Source organism: Drosophila obscura, unplaced genomic scaffold, assembly GCF_018151105.1.
Source record: "Drosophila obscura isolate BZ-5 IFL unplaced genomic scaffold, ASM1815110v1 contig_200, whole genome shotgun sequence".
Taxonomy (NCBI): Eukaryota; Metazoa; Arthropoda; class Insecta; order Diptera; family Drosophilidae; genus Drosophila; species Drosophila obscura.
The window spans coordinates 1,684,871-1,701,164 of record NW_024542791.1 but is presented as its reverse complement, the minus strand read 5'-3'; the positions used below and the strand labels follow the sequence as shown (position 1 = coordinate 1,701,164).

General features: G+C 46.9%; 4 protein-coding genes across 4 annotated transcripts; 2 read left to right on the top strand and 2 right to left on the bottom strand.

Annotated features, from left to right (window-relative positions):
* Window positions 1-563: 563 nt before the first annotated feature.
* On the bottom strand, window positions 564-2,584 carry LOC111069185 (RUS family member 1). Its single transcript, XM_022359112.2, has 4 exons — window positions 2,076-2,584; window positions 1,198-1,988; window positions 806-1,139; window positions 564-745 (listed from the first exon to the last, which is right to left on the bottom strand). Exons 1-4 carry the CDS (start codon window positions 2,140-2,142, stop codon window positions 684-686), a joined length of 1,254 nt encoding a protein of 417 aa, XP_022214804.1. The 5' UTR covers window positions 2,143-2,584; the 3' UTR covers window positions 564-683.
* Window positions 2,585-2,897: 313 nt separating this feature from the next.
* On the top strand, window positions 2,898-7,291 carry LOC111069177 (protein SERAC1). Its single transcript, XM_022359101.2, has 4 exons — window positions 2,898-3,220; window positions 4,588-5,134; window positions 5,208-5,907; window positions 5,969-7,291. Exons 1-4 carry the CDS (start codon window positions 3,141-3,143, stop codon window positions 7,033-7,035), a joined length of 2,394 nt encoding a protein of 797 aa, XP_022214793.1. The 5' UTR covers window positions 2,898-3,140; the 3' UTR covers window positions 7,036-7,291.
* LOC111069187 (protein TIPIN homolog) lies at window positions 7,208-8,471 on the bottom strand. The gene has a single exon (XM_022359113.2). It carries the CDS (start codon window positions 8,235-8,237, stop codon window positions 7,308-7,310), a length of 930 nt encoding a protein of 309 aa, XP_022214805.2. The 5' UTR covers window positions 8,238-8,471; the 3' UTR covers window positions 7,208-7,307.
* Window positions 8,472-9,361: 890 nt separating this feature from the next.
* Window positions 9,362-15,961, top strand: LOC111069089 (protein male-specific lethal-1). Its single transcript, XM_022358980.2, has 2 exons — window positions 9,362-11,878; window positions 11,944-15,961. Exons 1-2 carry the CDS (start codon window positions 9,776-9,778, stop codon window positions 15,658-15,660), a joined length of 5,820 nt encoding a protein of 1,939 aa, XP_022214672.2. The 5' UTR covers window positions 9,362-9,775; the 3' UTR covers window positions 15,661-15,961.
* The last annotated feature ends 333 nt before the right edge of the window (window positions 15,962-16,294 follow it).

Genomic DNA, 16,294 nt, shown 5'->3' with positions numbered 1-16,294 from the left:
CTTAAAATGTTCAAATTTATTCAATTCTTTTGTTAAAATCATTTGCGTGTTGAGATGTTGTTGCATGTAATTAATATATTGCATTAATATGCAAGCATTATCGTAAGCTAAAATGGACGCCAACTTATCCAATAGATATTCGAAGCTAAATAATTAACAAAATATTGCACATTTAGCGTAAAAAAAGTTATAAAACTTTGTACACTTTTTTTGTTTGTAGGGGGATATGCATTAGAAGCGAGGGGGTTTTCTTTTGTTTTCGTTGTGCAGCAGTTTGTCTGGATTATCTAAAAAAGTACAATAGGCACTCGAAATATCGAAATACATACAATATGTTCTTACAAAATAGATTTTTGTCGAGTGTATTGTTTTCTTTACCAGTTTTTCCAGTAATTCTTCTTAATAATTGAAATTTGCGTAATAAATTCATGTGTGAAAGCAACAAAAAGAAACAAAAAATATCCTATCCAAAACATTACATAGTGCCAAGGCAGAGTTAATTGGAAGATGTTCATGTGCGAACGAGTTCTATGTAAATATCAATAGCACTCAGTTAATATCAATGTTTTCATTTGTTTGCTTCTTGCTCTGTGAGATATGTGAGAATGATTATGACTTGAATAAAATCAAATGTTTTAAAGCAAAGCAACTTAATCCAAAACGTCAAGCAAGGCGACACCATCCTAAACCTTCCAGTCCAGGCGGAACTCGTCCACCAGCAGCAAATGTTGATGAACCAGCCAACCTACATAGAATAATGTGAAAAATAAATCGAACATCTATGAGGAACGCTGTTTAGACATACCCTCCTTTTGTGCTAGACCTAAAAACTCCTGCCATTTGGTTTGTATATCCCAGTACTTTTCCTTGATCTGATTCCTGTCCTGCAGATAGGATACAGCAAAGAAGTACGCCTTGAGCACGTCCTGCTGGCGCGTTTCGAAATGCAAATAGACGCCCAAGTATTTTTTACTCTCGGCTATGATGAAATGCTCATGGGGATCAAACGAGGAGACAATGTTGTCAATGGAACTGCTGGTCTTGTACTCGTCAATCAGATTCTTTACACTCAGTCCGAGCCGTACGTTGAGCGAAACAGACACAGTTTGTCCCAGCGTCACCCTCTCCATGGCATTGACCTGCAAGCGAAAATCTGTAGGAGTCTCTTTTATGTAATGGCTGACATAGGAAACTCACCTGCTGTGGAGTTAGCATACGCGACGATCGAAAGTACTCTTCCAGGGCTATTAGGTAGCGCGATTCGTTGAATGTGCGCAGGCACACAGCACGTACCGCCTTGAGATTCGCATACAGATGCAGGGCGACAACCACATAGAAGACCGTATAGAGCACTGCCTGGCTTTTGATCAGCGTCAACAGATAAAGACCCACAAAAGAGGCCACCAGATTGACGCAAGTCTCCTGCGAACTGTCCTTGGAAGAAACATCAGCCAGGTTTCCTCTCACCGCATGATGTTGGGTCAGAGCCGAACGCGTCGCACCGCCAGCCACGCCCACAATTGCCTTGAGCATGGTGGAACCGCAAAGAATTTGGGTACTGAGATGTGGATATTTGGGAAGCACATAGATTTCGATGCCCATGGCGAGATCGTTGAGGAAATCGGCGCGCAGGCGCCATTTCTTAGAGTCCACGTCCAGTTGGCTGCCCTTCCACCAGGCGAAGAATATTCTACCCACATGACCGCAGCCCTCCTTCATTATCCAGGTGACTGTCGCCGAGTAGGCATTAATGTTCTCGCTGCCCACGCCAATGCCCTTCAGTATGGCATGGGTGCAGAGTGTGCCACAGATGGTGCTGCAGAAGGCCTGGACCGTGTCCCAGATCTGATAGGCTGCATAGTCCTCACTGACGCTGTCTGGATAGCCGTTGGGCAAGAAGATTTTCTGCAGCACCCGAAAGAGCAGAAACTTTTCTTGAATGACCAGCTTATCGCCACGTAGCGGCACCCGAACAATGTTGCTCTGATCTGTGGTGGTGAGATATTGTGAAGTTGGTGAAGGGGAGGGGGGTTAGCAAAGGTCTTTCGCGGACTTTGATCGATATTAATGCTTACCTGCTGGCGTCACATACAGGATTTCCTCACCCTTGGTGCCGTACTGCTCTCGAAAATGGATTTTCATCTTGCCGACACTCTGGCAGCCGGGGGACTGCGAGATATTTTCCTTTTGGGGTCAACGTTGTCGCCAAAAACCGGAGTTTTATTGCTTTTTGTGGTTTTCGTGTATCTCCAAGTTGTTTATGCTAGGCCCAACCGCCACGCCAACACCCACCCCCACCCACCTGGCCGTGCCACCACCCCACAGCTATTTATGTCCTTCTGTCTGTCTGCGTCTCCTTTCAGCCAGCGATTTGTTTTCGGGCCAGAGGTGCGCTTGCCTGAAAATCCATGGAAATCCGTTCCAAAACCAAAGCGTCAAACTATTTACGAACGCAGCAATGCAAAGTAAAGTTTAGAGCATTATATAAACAAGTTAATCTAGCTACGTTAATTAAAACCTGGCAACAAATCGTTGCTAAACAAACAGCTTATCAAAAGAAGATACAATAAACGTTTGGACAAGTGCTGCAAAACGGAAAATTCTATGTGCATAGGTAATGGCCGTAGGACGCTGCACTAAACTACCTCAAAAACACCAAATTACGCTAAAAGCCCACCCCAGTCGGTTCTTTTGACCCCCTGACAGTTCAAAACGATTTTATTTTCAAAAAACTAACGCATTTAGTTGTTTCCCTTCAACTGCTTGCTCTGTTTCTCAGATAAGACTGGTAGTTAAGTGCAGTGTCATACGACCATTCATAAAACTTTCTTAATTTTGCAACACTGCTCCTGCTATCAATCAGCTGTGGTCTCATTCAAAAAGCCTTTATAAAGAAATCCGCAGTACATTTCGGCAGCATAACAGCCAACAAACCAAACCAAAGCAACAAAAAAACAAACCAGTCTAAGTGACAGCAACTAACTAAAAGCAAGCCGCCCTAGTGATAATTTTGTGGGCGTGAACTGATATCAAACTAAATTGAAAGTATAAAAAAGAAGCAACAATTAATTGCTAGTGTGTGTTTTCGACCACCAAACTACACCACAGAACCTTATTTTTGGAGGGCCAGAGACCAGGCAATGTCATTGGAGGATCTCAAAACAACTCTGCGACGTTATCCGAAGCTTGTGGGCCTTGGTGGAGCTGGTATTTTGACCACGTAAGTGAATCACATCACGCCACCTTCTCAATCACAAACCTCAGCGAAAGTACTCCCCCCTCCTGCTGGCAGCAGATGCTACAGGTCACATCACAAAAATAGTTTCTTTTCTAATCACATACACACTTGTAAAGACAGAGAACTTTATACAAGGTTGCTTAGATATTCAGGGGGCTCGTCCCCTTTACACGTTTTATGAAAAATATCCCCACATGCCCCTTGAATATATCGTACGATTTCTACTATATACTCTATGCCCACACGTTTCTATATATCTTGAAATACAAAAACAACAACAACAAGACATTTTCCGCATTCTTCAATACCAAAGCAAACTATTGCGCACCTGTGACGTCATTTGTTTACAAATACTAATTACAGATAACAACATCAAATTATTCATACAAATGCAATTAATGTTGTTGGCTAAATTATATATACATATGTAGGTCAGATCAACGCCATCAATTTTGGTTAGACAAATATTATTAAGATTATTTCTTATCAATTAAAGAATAGTTGCTTATTTTTCCCAACAATGTTAGGAGAAACTTAAGCTTTAAAGCCACATTCAAAAGTATAAACTCAGTTCCCATCCAAAAACGAAAAACTCCTAATAACTTTTAGCCCTTATTAGAGTATTCAATATTCGCGCAATATCACAACACCTTCCTTAGTTGCTCCACTGCCAAACACGATCAAAACAGAACGTACGATTTTGTATAAATGAGATAGCAATATTGGTAAAGTTGTTGTTAGTGCTTTTTGTTTATTCGCTTATTACTCATTTCGCTCTTCTTCCTCTCTGGCTCTGGCTTTTCTTTCTTTGCTTTTAACAGCTGTTCAAGGCCCTCGCACACACGCATACTAAGATAACCGAAAAAACTAACATGGCGCCATAAATGTACGCAGTTATTTTAAAACCCCCCGCGAATTTGATAGTTTGTGCTGCTTTTGTTTATGTTTTTCAGGTAGTTGTTGTTGTTGATTAGAAATTCTGCCGCTGCTCTGCTGCTGCGGCGCGTGCGGTACTTGTTTTTCACCATGAATCTGACGTGCCCACTTTTATTTGTTGTTGCTGTTTTTGTTGTTTATCTTGCACTTATCTCAATAACAAAATAGTTGGCAGATAATGGTATTTTTGTTGTTACAATTTGTTGTTGTTGTTGTTTAAAGAAAGAAGATGTGCAATGGGAAAAACAAAAGATAATAGAAGGAATAAGATAGATAGATCAAAAAGATGTTTACAAAAGGGAATAGATATTAAAGATCGATTGAAATAGAAAGTTACGAATAGTTTTTGAATAGCTGCAGATTACATAATGATATTAATTAAAATCCTTTTTTTTTTTTTGCTTTTCCTTTAGTGCTGGATTCTTACTCTTCGGTAGTCCCCAAGCTCGTCATTTCTTTGGCCAATATGTGGACAAGAAGGCACCCGAGTCGGACAAGCGTCGCGCCGAATACATCTACATCAAATATCATATCTACAGGGAGTCCATGCGCAAGATGCAGCAGCGGAAGGAGGATGAGAAAAAGTGGATCAGCGTTATCATCAATCCGCTTGGCAAATGGTGGAAGACGGCCAAGCATTCGGTGGCCTGGCGTCTGCTCAATATTGCCCAGACTGGCAGCCAGCCCGAGCGTTTGAAGGCAGTCCAGCAATTGGTCTGCATGGATCATCTCAAGGACTGGGACTTTCGTCATTTGGCACAGATCTGTGATGCCCGCACAGCCGTCTCCCTGGCCCGCTGTGGTGCCGACACACGCTGGTTTATGCCCGTGCATCGTCGTGGCTGCATTAAGAATCCCAAAATGCTGCTCTCCGAACTGCATGGAATGCTGGCCCGACTCCGACCCATGGGCTGTGTGCAGCATTTCTTCAGCAAATATTTTCCCGATCAGGATCCCATTGTAAGCAAACAGCAAAAGATGAATTCAATCGCAAATAGATTTCAAGCAATTCTCTTTTTATTTATTTTGGCAGGAGGACATACACGAATATCTAAATCAGGAGCAAACGATTGTATTGTCCACCGCGGACACCGATTTGCTGAAGGAGATCATTTCGTTTCTGCATCACATCACCAAAGATCCCGAAATTTCGGCTAAAATTATCAAAGATGGTGGCCTGGTGCATCTCATGGAACTGCGCAAGATCTTCTGCGATGACAACGAGACCCTGTCCACATTGTGCAAAGTTCTGGCCAACATGTCCGTGGTGCCCGATGTTGTAGAGCACTTCTTTACCTCTGGCTGGGTGGGAACACTAGCCGAATGGCAACAGTGCCCCGATCTCCGGCTGCAAGTGGTCTCGGCCAAGACAATGGCCAATCTGGATCACGATGATCCCAACCAGTGCACATATCCGCCCAATGTTTATCCGCTGCATCCCAGAGTGCGCACCCGTCGCAAGCCCAAGGCAGACATTGTTTTTGTCCATGGTCTGCTCGGCGGCGTATTCATCACGTGGCGTCAGCGCGATAGAAAGCCCACAGAGCTGGGACTGTACGGCAAGAACGCCTTCTACACCAGCGAAACGGATGATGTGTTTCTGGTGGGCGAACAGAAGCGTGTCAATGGCAACAAACATAAGAAGGGCCAAGGCAGGCCACTGGTTCCAGCACAAAATGCAGCAGCAGAGGCAAACAAAACGAATGGCCAGCCCAAAACGGAAGGTTTCAAAGGTAAAAAAGAAAGGCGTAAATTCGATTTTACAGCACCATTATTAATGCCCAATCCTTACAGATCCAGTTTTAAAGGCCATCAAAAAGGTAGAGGAAGAACCTCTCAAGATCAGCGATGCTGCTACCAAGGAATTCGTCGAGACCCTACGCAATCAGGCCGAATTGGACTCTGATTGGGAGGTGGTCCATCCGGATATACCATTGGATGCCAATAACAACTGTGAGGGCAAGTTCAGTATCTCCGGGAATGAGTGGCGTAATCAGGAGAACAGCGAGGAATACACAAACTGCTGGCCCATGGAATGGCTGCCCGATGATTATCCCGACTCGAGAATTCTTGGCATTGACTACACGTCGGCTGTGACCGAATGGTCGGCGAATTTCACAAAATATTGTCCCTGCGAGAAGGGCCAAGGGCATATCGATGTCAGAGCCAGCACACTGCTGGAGCGCATTGCTGTCTCGGATGTAGGCAATGAGCGTCCCATTGTCTGGATAGGTCATTCCATGGGCGGACTGCTCACCAAGCTGATAATCTTGAAATCCATGGATTCGCACGAACCGAAGGTACGACAGATTGCCAAGAACACCAAGGGAATCGTATTCCTGGGCACGCCACATCGCGGCTCATCAATTGCCAAGTGGCAGCAGCACATCCAGATGATTCTCTCCCCCTCGATTGAGGTCAAGGAGATGGAAGAGAATGCACCCAAGCTGCTGGAGATGCATCGCCGCTTTATGGGCTGCCTGAACACTGCCCTGCGCCATGTCAAGGTAATGAGCGTGGCCGAGGGTTCGCCCACAATGCTGACTACCTTTAAATTCCCCCTGCGCATTGTCACCGAGGAGTCGTCTCGCATCAATTTTGGTGACTTTTATCTGCTGAAAGATGACCATCTCAGTCTGTCCAAGCCCATCTACAGGCAGTCCTTCCTCTATCAGCGTCTCCTGCATGTCATACGGGAGGCTGTCAAAGAGCCACAACCCAACACCAAGGACCAGGAGGAAAATCCCCAAAGCACACCCAATCCGGAAGTAATCCTAATGAATATTGTGACTGCCCTGCTCAAGGGTGCCAAGGGACTCTTTGAGCATCTGCCCCGTGTCGCCGTGCGATTCAACACTTAGGAAAGAGAGCTCCCATTCCGCCCAAACACGCCTGTACCTCGACTGCATCGTAATCAATAAGTGTAGATGTAGTTGATCCACCATAGCATATAGTTTTACAAGTATTCTTCACTCATGAGGCTCTACGAATCCATCCATCCATTATGACTTGCAGGGGCAGAAAAAGCTCCTTGTAAATACGCACATATATTGTAGCTTTCTTACACACGAATCTTAATTTATTTCCCCTTGAATAAAAATGCTTAATTTTTACACGTAATTTATGGGTATCTTTAACTCTGCGACTCGTGCTGCTGCTGCTCTTGTTTCTTGGCCAGCAGCCGCTCCTGTGCCAGCCTTCGATTCTCTGCTATGCGAGCCATTTGATCCGCGGACAGTTTCTTGGCCGCTGGCGTTGCTGGCTGCGAGGGCGGCAAGGGCTGACCATAGTCACTCATATCGTGCGCATCCACAGGCGCACCATGTCTATCAAAGCTGGGACCATTCACCACCGAGTAGGGTGTGGATACAACTGCATGGCGGGAGAAGGCTGGAGTGACCAGAGTACTGCCTGTGCTTGTGCCTGTGCTGGACAAATTGGTTCTCTGAAACGTGGCTGCAGGGGTGCGTGGTGGTGCCAGCTTGGACATGGCTATCTGCTCGCCCAGCAGGGCATCGAACTCGTCAAAGGGCTCATCGGCAGCACCATCGTTCTGCTCGTCCTGTCCCTCGTCTACGACGTCCGCTTCCTGCATGATCAAATCCTCTAGTTGCCCCAGACGATAGCGTGTCATGTGCACTTGCAGGGGCTTCTTCTTGCCCAGCCGCTCTATGTTGTTGAGGACGTCGTCGAATGTGTAGGTGGGGTACATGCGGTGTCCCCAGTGCTGCAGGCGGCGCAACACCTCATCCAGATCGGACTTCTCGTGGCCCCTGCCCTTCAGTTTGACATCCTTGAAGTAATTCTCGATGGTGTGTATACCGCGAGGGCCACGCAGGGTGTCCACTGTGAGACGCGGCCTTGTATTGCGCACCGCACGCTTCTTGGGCTCCACTTCGACGCCAGCAGCACCCTCCGGATTTTCATCTGCGTTTTCATTGTTTTCATCGTCGTCGGCAAATAGCTTCTCGCCCTCGCCATCGCTGGGCAATTGGTCGTTGTCCGCGCACACGTTGTCATTGAACAAGTCATCAACCCCATCGTCACCGAATAAAGAAGCCATGGGGACAGGACAGTACCGGTATGCCGCAAGGACTCGACTCGTGGAAAATCAACCACTTTCGGCAACCAAAAACCAACAAATATTTGCCGCCAATTTCTGCTTCTTCTCGAGTGCTAGAGTTGACATTTTTTATCAAATAATCATAAACCTTTTGTTCTTAGTTTTGCATTACATAAGTAGTTGTGTGCCCTGTTAAAATAGTAAGCTATAATATAAACAATTAATTAAATAACTGTAAGGGCCTGTAAGGGCGTATTAAATTAGAAAATCCATTTTCCCGGTGTTTCCTTACGGGTAGCTGGCAGCAGTGCTGCCAGAATTTAAGAGTCAAAATAAGCTAGATTCGAACAAAAAACCATGCGAAAATGGCTAAAACTAAATACACCCCAGAAAATAGAAAATTGTGGAGTTTTACCGATTTTATTATACAAGCGCTAACTGAAGAATATCGTCGACTGTATGTCCTCCTCTAGAATGCTATATTTGACGTTTTTAAATTAAATTACAACATGTTATTAGCGATTCGATTCCGTCGACCGAAATCGGGGATGATATTCGTATAAAACCGATAAGAAATCATCCCTGGGTTTCGGTCCACCGAAAATTTCGCAGCAGGCGTTTCTCAGAACCCACATTAAAAAATGGAAGGAAACAAGTGCAAGCCAGTAGTAATGCAATAATGACAAAAAATTAAATTTAATTAAGACAGTCGAATGAAAGAAGATTATATGTATATTAATATTTTTTAATTTTATACCCGGTACTCATTTAAATTATTTATAAGGAGATAAAAACCATTTTGATTGCATATTTATGCTGCATGATCGGATTTATCCAATATTGCAGTGTATCGTCCTCCAGCTCCACAGCGCCCACAAATAACACATTTCTTTTTCCTTTAATACAAGATTCAAAATTTAAGTCCTGGACATATGCTAATTCTTTTTTTAATTTTTTTTATAATTATTTTCTAGCTATGCTAAACAGGCGTATACATGCGATTTGAAATCTTATAAACTAGTCTAGTTTTAAAAATGCTAGATCTAGCCTGAAAGAGGATAAACTGGCAACACTGGTTGGCAGCGTGGCAATAGCTCGCAACCCTACCTTTGCGCTGGCCTGGCAACACCACACAAACGCCATACTTCTGTTACGGGCATTTTCGTGCGAAGTTTTATAAATTTACGAAATAATTGTGAAAAACGCGAAAAGAACATGTAAGCGCGACGAAAACAAATAACCAAACTAACCAGCTAAATGGTGTCACCACGTGCAATATTGCGGCAACGTAAAATACATTAAAACTGACGCCAAAAACGTTTTTCTGGGAAAAAGCGATGTGATAGGGACAGAGAGAACGCAAAAAAAAAAATTAAGTGTGGTGGAAATTGAGATTTACGCATTCTGCTGTATCAGCTGCGGCGTTGTCACGGTGTGGCGTGGTGTGGCGCGACGAGAAACGCAAACAAAACAAAAATCCAAAACCAAACTATGAAATTCGGATAGAATTTCCGATCAGCAGCAGCCACACACACGAAATGGATAAGCGATTTAAATGGCCACTCAACCAGAAGGCCAACTACTCGGATCCACCCTACCATCATCAGTCGCGTAGCGGCGTCGGTGGCGGCGGTGGTGGAGGTGGCGGTGGCGGTGGGGGCGGTGATAGAGACTACTACTACAAAAAACATCCGCACTCGCACAAGAATTACTCACGCCCTCAACATGGCTATCAAAGCTATCAAAAGCCCAACACGGGGAGCAGCTACTACAAGCCACCACCGCCACAGACATCAACAGAAGCATCTCTGCCCAGGGGTGCAGGCGGCGCCATGGCGCCGCCCGCCTCGGGCAATTCCTCGGGCTCCGATGTGGTCACCCTCATCGTGGAGAACAACAATCTGAAGCGTATGATTGTGCTTCATCTGAATCTGATGCAGGAGCAGACGGACAGCCTGGCGGCCAAGGAGAAGGAACTGGACGATCAAACGGACAAGCTGAACACCGTACTCTCGCAGAACCAAGACCTGAAGATGGTCAATGTACATCTGGAGGCCACAATCGAGGAGCTGCGCAAGCAGCTAAGAAGAAAGAACAAGAGGGGTGGCCCCCACGACGACGACAACAATGACGATGACGATCATCCACTGCCACCTGCCATGCAGGAGAAAATTGTGTGCAATGCGGAGACACAAACGGAGTTGGCTCCGGTGCATCATCTGCCACAGGCGGAGCAGCCTTATCATTATCAACAGCACGCTGAAAGGCAGCCGCGTAGGCCCCGCCTGAGAGTGCAGCAGCAGCTGCAGCAGCCCACTATAATAAGAGTGGAGCAGCAGCAGCAGTCTTCTCTTATGAAGCAGGAGCACCAGCAGCAGCAGCAGCCGCCTCTTATGAGAGTGGAGCCGCAGCAGCCAACTCAAACGATTGAGGAGCGACAGCCACGTCTTGTCTTGAGACAGGAGCCGCAGCCGCAGCCGCAGCAGCGTCTTATGAGAGAGGAGCCACAGACCCGGCTTGTGAGGGAGGAACTGCAGACCAGGCTTGTAAAGGATCTGCAGCAGCAACAGCAGCAGTCTAGACTTGCAAGAGTGCAGCAGCAGCAGTCCAGTCTGATAAGGGAGCAGCAGCAGCAGTCCAGTCTGATAAGGGAGCAGCAGCAGCCCAGACTTATAAGACAGGAGCAACAGCAGCAGCAGCCTGTGCCCGTGAGGGTGGAACAGCGGCAGGAGCAGCCCAGGCCAATGAGGGAGGAACAGCAGCAGCAGGAGGAGGAAAATCAACCGCCACAGCATCGTCAGCAGCAGCATTCATCAGTCCATCCTCAGTCGCAGCACAAAAGCTCCTCCAAAGCTACGCTGGTCCCCTCCGTTACAAATCTGCTGCCGTCGCTGCCAGTCAGCAGTCCCGCGCCCGTCGAGAGCAAATCGAGAGGGGAATACAACGGCAAGAAGGTTAGCACCATATTCCTGCATCGGGTTAACCAGGACTCTAGCCTCACATCCCCTGCACAGAAGCAGCCGGAGGTGGAAAAACCTTTGCCGGAGGCGGAAGAGCAGCAGCAGCAGCAGGTAATCGAATTGGAGGAGCAGCAGCAGGTGATCGAAACGCACGAGGAAATGGACCTGCAGCAGGAAGAGGAACTGGAGCAGGTGATCGAAACGGAGGTGGAGGAGATGGACGTGCAGCAGGTTATCGAACCGGAGCAGCAGATCATCGAAACGGAGGAGGTAGCAATGGATCAACTGGACCAAATGGAAGAGGTTGTTATTGCCGAAGAGGACAACATTTTCCCTGATGCCCTGCAGCAGCTGGATGAAATGATAATTCTTGCCGCCGAGGAGGAGATGTGTGTGGAAACGGTAGAGGAGATTGTACAGACCACAGTATACAATGGCCATTCAGAGGATCGAGATAGCGATCAGCAGGAGGAGGATGATGATGATGAAGACGACGACGATGACGATGAAGATGAAGACAGCGACGATGAGAGCGAAAGCGGGAGTGAAGGGAGCGAGGATAGCGAGCACAATGAAGAAGAGGAGGAGCGAGAGCTGCCCTCAAAAACAAGTGTTAACAATTTAGATGCCTTGCGTCCCCATGAAGGCGGCGACAGTCTCTGGCAGACGGTCAATCATCAGGTAAGTCTTTTGGCATTTTCCATGTGTGTTGTAATAGATTCAAGGAATGCACTTCTTTTCTTCAGATACACGCCATGGATAGTCCGGATCATAAGAGCATAGCACCATCAGCCCATTCGACACCGAATCATCAGCAGAAAACTCATCTTTATTTACACAAGGAGCCTACAGAGACGCTTCAGGTGCTGGAAGTGGAAGAGGAGGAGGAGGACAGCCAGCAGCCGAAGCTCGTCATTGCCGAACCCTTGGAAATGGATGCTGTAGAAGTGCAGACGGTCGAATTGGAGACCTTGGAAGTGGAATTAGAGACTGTGGAACTAGAGACAGGAGTGGACATGGAGACAGTGGAAGTACAGACTGTGGAAGTGCATACGGAGGAGACCGTTGTAGACGCTGGAATAGAAATTGAAATCAAAACAGAGGAGGTCACAACCACGACAATCAGCAAGCATATGCTGCCCAACGCATGTGCTACCAATCCTCCAGCTTCTACTCATGCACCCGCTTCTGTTGCTGTTGCTCCTAACGCTTTCGCTCCTGTTATTACTCCTACGCTGCCCAAGGCAGACTCCGCTCTAGTGGAAGCTAAACACAAGACCAACTCAGCTCTCGTTGGAGCTCCAACCAAGGAAGAGTCAATTGTATCTCCAGCTCCAGTCAAGGAGGAGTTGGCTGTAATTGTACCCAAGGAAAAGTTCACTGTGGTAGCAACTGTACATAAGGAAAAGTCCTCTGAGGCAGCAGCTCCAGCTAAGGAAATGTATGTTGCAGCTGTGGCTGCACCCACGGAAAAGCCCTCTGTCGTAGCAACTTCATCCAAGGAAAAGTCCACAGATGAAGCGACTGTACCCAGGAAAAAGTCCACTGTCGAAGCGACTGTACCCAGGAAAAAGTCCAATGCTGAAGTAGCGACTGTACCGAGGAAAAAGTCCTCTGTTGAAGCATCGACTGTACCTAGGAAGAAGTCTTCTATTGAAGCGATTGCATCCAAGGAAAAGCCCACTGTAGAAGCATCGACTGTACCCAGGAAGAAGTCTTCTATTGAAGCGATTGTAACCAAGGAAAAGTCCTCTGTTGAAGCTGCGACTGTACCTAGGAAAAAGTCTTCTATTGAAGCGACTGTAACCAAGGAAAAGTCCACTGTAGAAGCATCGACTGTACCTAGGAAGAAGTCATCTACTGAAGCGATTGTACCCAAGGAAAAGTCGGTTTCTGTAGAAGCTCTGACCATGGAAAAGTCTAGTGATGCATCGGCTCTATCAAAGGAGAAATCGGCTGTTGCCGAGCAAAAGGAAAAGCCTGATACTGCTGCAGCAGCGTCCAAGGAAAAGCCTGCTGTTATAGAAGCTCCACAGAAGGCAAATTCCACTGTCGAAGCGATTTCGAGCAAGGAAAAGCCCGAAACGGCCAAGGAGAAGTCGATTGTTGCAGAAGCTCCGCCAACCAAGGCAAACTCTGCGGTTGCTGCCGATCCTCCAACAAAGCCAAACTCCACGGTCGTGGCAGTTCCAACAAAGGAAAAGGCCGCTGTTGGGGATGATGCTCTACCCAAGGCAAACTCTTCTCTGGTTGCAGCTGTCCCTAAGGAAAAGTCTACTGCTGTTGTAGCAGCTCCAGCCAAGGAAAAGTCTGCTACCAGGGAAAAATCTGCTGTCGTAGAAGAACCGCAAAAGGCAAACTCGTCTGGCGTAGCGCCCACCACAAAAGCAATAGACACCAAGCAGAAGCGCACCAAACTTAGGGAAGAGCCATTCGAAAAGAAGCTGGAAAGAGCAAAGGAGGCGACGAACGTGATTCTCAAGGCGGTGGCTGGGCATTCAGCTCGCGTTGGAGTTGGAAGTCATGCCAAGGCAAACTCCACTGCGGTGACGGCTTTTCACAAGGAAAAGTCCACTATTGTGGCTGCGGGTACGCTTTGTCTGCCCAAGACAAAGACCCAGGCTGTTGTGCCAGCAACAGCTCAATCCAAGGAGAAGTCTGTTGTGGCAGCGGCAGCTGTACCAAAGGAAAAATCCCTGCAAAAGGAAAGGTCCCTCATGGAAGCTACGCAGAAGTCAAACTCTGCTGTCGTGGCTCCCTCAAAGAAAGCAGCAACAGCAGTTACGAATCCTACCGCTCCAGTTGGGGCAGCTGTGCCCAAAGCCAACGCTGCTGTTGTGGCTTCCCCCACAAAAGCTGCAGCTCCTGCACCAATGGCAGCTCTACCCAAGGCCAAGGCTTCCGAGCCAGAAGAAGAAATATCTAAAAAGGCAAAAATCGAAATCAAAACGGAAGAGAAGAAGCCCAGCATCAGCGGGGATGAAAAGTTATTGAAGGCAGCGAAGAAAGTCGAAGCAGCAGAGGATCTACCAGCTCGATTCGAAGCTCTAAATAGTGTGAAATCTACGGAGCAAGAGCTAAAAAAGAAAAGGAAGAAACGTAGTAAGAGTAAGAGCAAGAGCCCTTCAAAGAGCGAAACCTCACAGCACGACAGGAAGATCCATGTTGTGGCCAATCATCAGTCGTCACCCAAGAAACGCCCCCACAACCTCATAGAAGAGATCCACGAAAAGTCCGAGATTCCTGAAGCGGGTGCACCACCACAGAAGAAACCAAAACGCTTGCAGGTGAAGCTCAAGCATCATGGACTCTCCAATGACAGGAAATTTCATGTCTCCTCCTCCTCAAAGACCAACAAAAAACCGCAAACGGACAAGGAGAAGGAGGTGGCCCGGTTGGAGGAGGAAATGCGTCGCAAACTGCAGGAACATCTGAAAAAGGAGCAGCGGCGACAGAGTCAACAGCCGCTGGTGCTGCTCAAGAAACCTCCCAAGGATAATAGCGCCAGTACGAGTTTAATTTATCCTCCGATAGCGCATGCATCCACATCAACGTCAACCACACCACCACCACCAGCGTCTGAAACGACGCCACCAGCGACGCCATCATCGACGCCACCGCCCACGGGCACAAATCTGATAGTAGAACCCCCCGCAGAGACGCCAACCAAGACAGAGGATAAGGATACATCGGCCACAATAATTGCGGCACCCCTGACCCCTCAGTCGATGAGCAGCAACAGCAGCAGCAGCACCACTTCCAGCACCAGCACTAGCACATCCCGAACGATAATCCAGAACTATGCTCACAAATCCACTTCCAGATATCGCACTGTCCTGTTTCCGTATACGACACGCTCCTGGGAGGATCAGGAGTTCCATCGCGATAACGAGTTCTTCGATGAGGAGGCCGACGAACTGCTGTCGGATCATCCGAGTCTGGAGATACCCAAATGGCGGGATGCACCTATACCGCCCAGTGCCGACAACAAGGACATCGAGAGCTTGACGGACGAGGACTTTGTGAAGCGTCACGAAAAGTATGTAAAGGACGAGATCGAAAGGAAGCGCCGCGATGCGCGCTACATGCGGGAGCAGATGAAGAGCGAAGCCTTGCGGCAGCGGCACAATCAGGATGAGGTGTTGGTCCAACTGGATCCGCTGCCCACGTCCACGTTTTACCCGCTGCCCGAGGACATTGAAGGCGTACAGATTGTCACGGAAATCCCTGTGCAAGCCTTTGGCGAGAATGTGGTCAACATGGAGGCGAGATCGGATTTCAGTCTGCCATGGCTGGACTCGGTCAAAGCGCTGACGGCCATTGCCCGGGCGAAGGCTGAGGCAGTGCCGGTGGCCACGTTAACCAGCAAAAAGATACCCCTCACTGCAGCGGAATCCAGGAGTCAGGTGATGAATTCCTCGTATGTCCTACTCAAGCGGCGCAAGCGACAGAGAAAACGTTAGCCGGCCTTCGGGAACTGAGTTGTAGCTGTAGCTGTGGCGTGCCAAAGGTGGATCATGGTGGCTTCATGACCCAATGACGTTGCCTATGTAAAACACATTAATTATTATTATTATTCCTTGAATTTTTTTTGCTATTTTTAAATCTTATTTAAGCTACTGAAAATATTTAGGAAACGATTAGTTTTTAGTTTCTGGCCCCTGCAATCGATGCCATATGGAACTCTAAAGAGTTTCCACGCTAGATTGATTGTGTGTCTGCCCTCACAACGTAATCCTTTACAATACAATATGTTAAAACTTACGAGTATGATAAATGATTATTATTATCCCATTAATTATTTAATTAGTTTGATCGGGTTCCAATATCTCAGCTTTATCCACCTAAACCCACAGAAAGGACATGCTCTGGTCTCTAATTTTGGCATAATAACAAAATGAAATGTTTAGACTTTTCTAATTTTAAAAACCAATATTTTTTTTTCGTAGATTATAAAGGAAAGAAAAATGAAATTTTTAGACTTTTAACTTTAAAAACTTTTTTTTTAGTCTCTAATTGAAATTTTTTTTCTGTTGAACCCCTCTTATTTATAATCGTGTAATATATCGTGTGTGAGTGTGCGTGTTGATAAGAGTT

Excerpts from the sequence above, each read along its gene's own strand:
- LOC111069185 (XM_022359112.2), bottom strand. The coding sequence starts at position 2,142 with ATGAAAATCCATTTTCGAGAGCAGTACGGCACCAAGGGTGAGGAAATC. Across the intron at positions 1,989-2,075 it reads CCTGTATGTGACGCCAGCAG|ATCAGAGCAACATTGTTCGG; the intron begins GTAAGCATTAAT and ends TCACCACCACAG. Across the intron at positions 1,140-1,197 it reads GTATGCTAACTCCACAGCAG|GTCAATGCCATGGAGAGGGT; the intron begins GTGAGTTTCCTA and ends TTTCGCTTGCAG.
- LOC111069177 (XM_022359101.2), top strand. The coding sequence starts at position 3,141 with ATGTCATTGGAGGATCTCAAAACAACTCTGCGACGTTATCCGAAGCTT. Across the intron at positions 5,135-5,207 it reads TTCCCGATCAGGATCCCATT|GAGGACATACACGAATATCT; the intron begins GTAAGCAAACAG and ends TTATTTTGGCAG. Across the intron at positions 5,908-5,968 it reads CAAAACGGAAGGTTTCAAAG|ATCCAGTTTTAAAGGCCATC; the intron begins GTAAAAAAGAAA and ends CAATCCTTACAG.
- LOC111069187 (XM_022359113.2), bottom strand. The coding sequence starts at position 8,237 with ATGGCTTCTTTATTCGGTGACGATGGGGTTGATGACTTGTTCAATGAC.
- LOC111069089 (XM_022358980.2), top strand. The coding sequence starts at position 9,776 with ATGGATAAGCGATTTAAATGGCCACTCAACCAGAAGGCCAACTACTCG. Across the intron at positions 11,879-11,943 it reads GGCAGACGGTCAATCATCAG|ATACACGCCATGGATAGTCC; the intron begins GTAAGTCTTTTG and ends TCTTTTCTTCAG.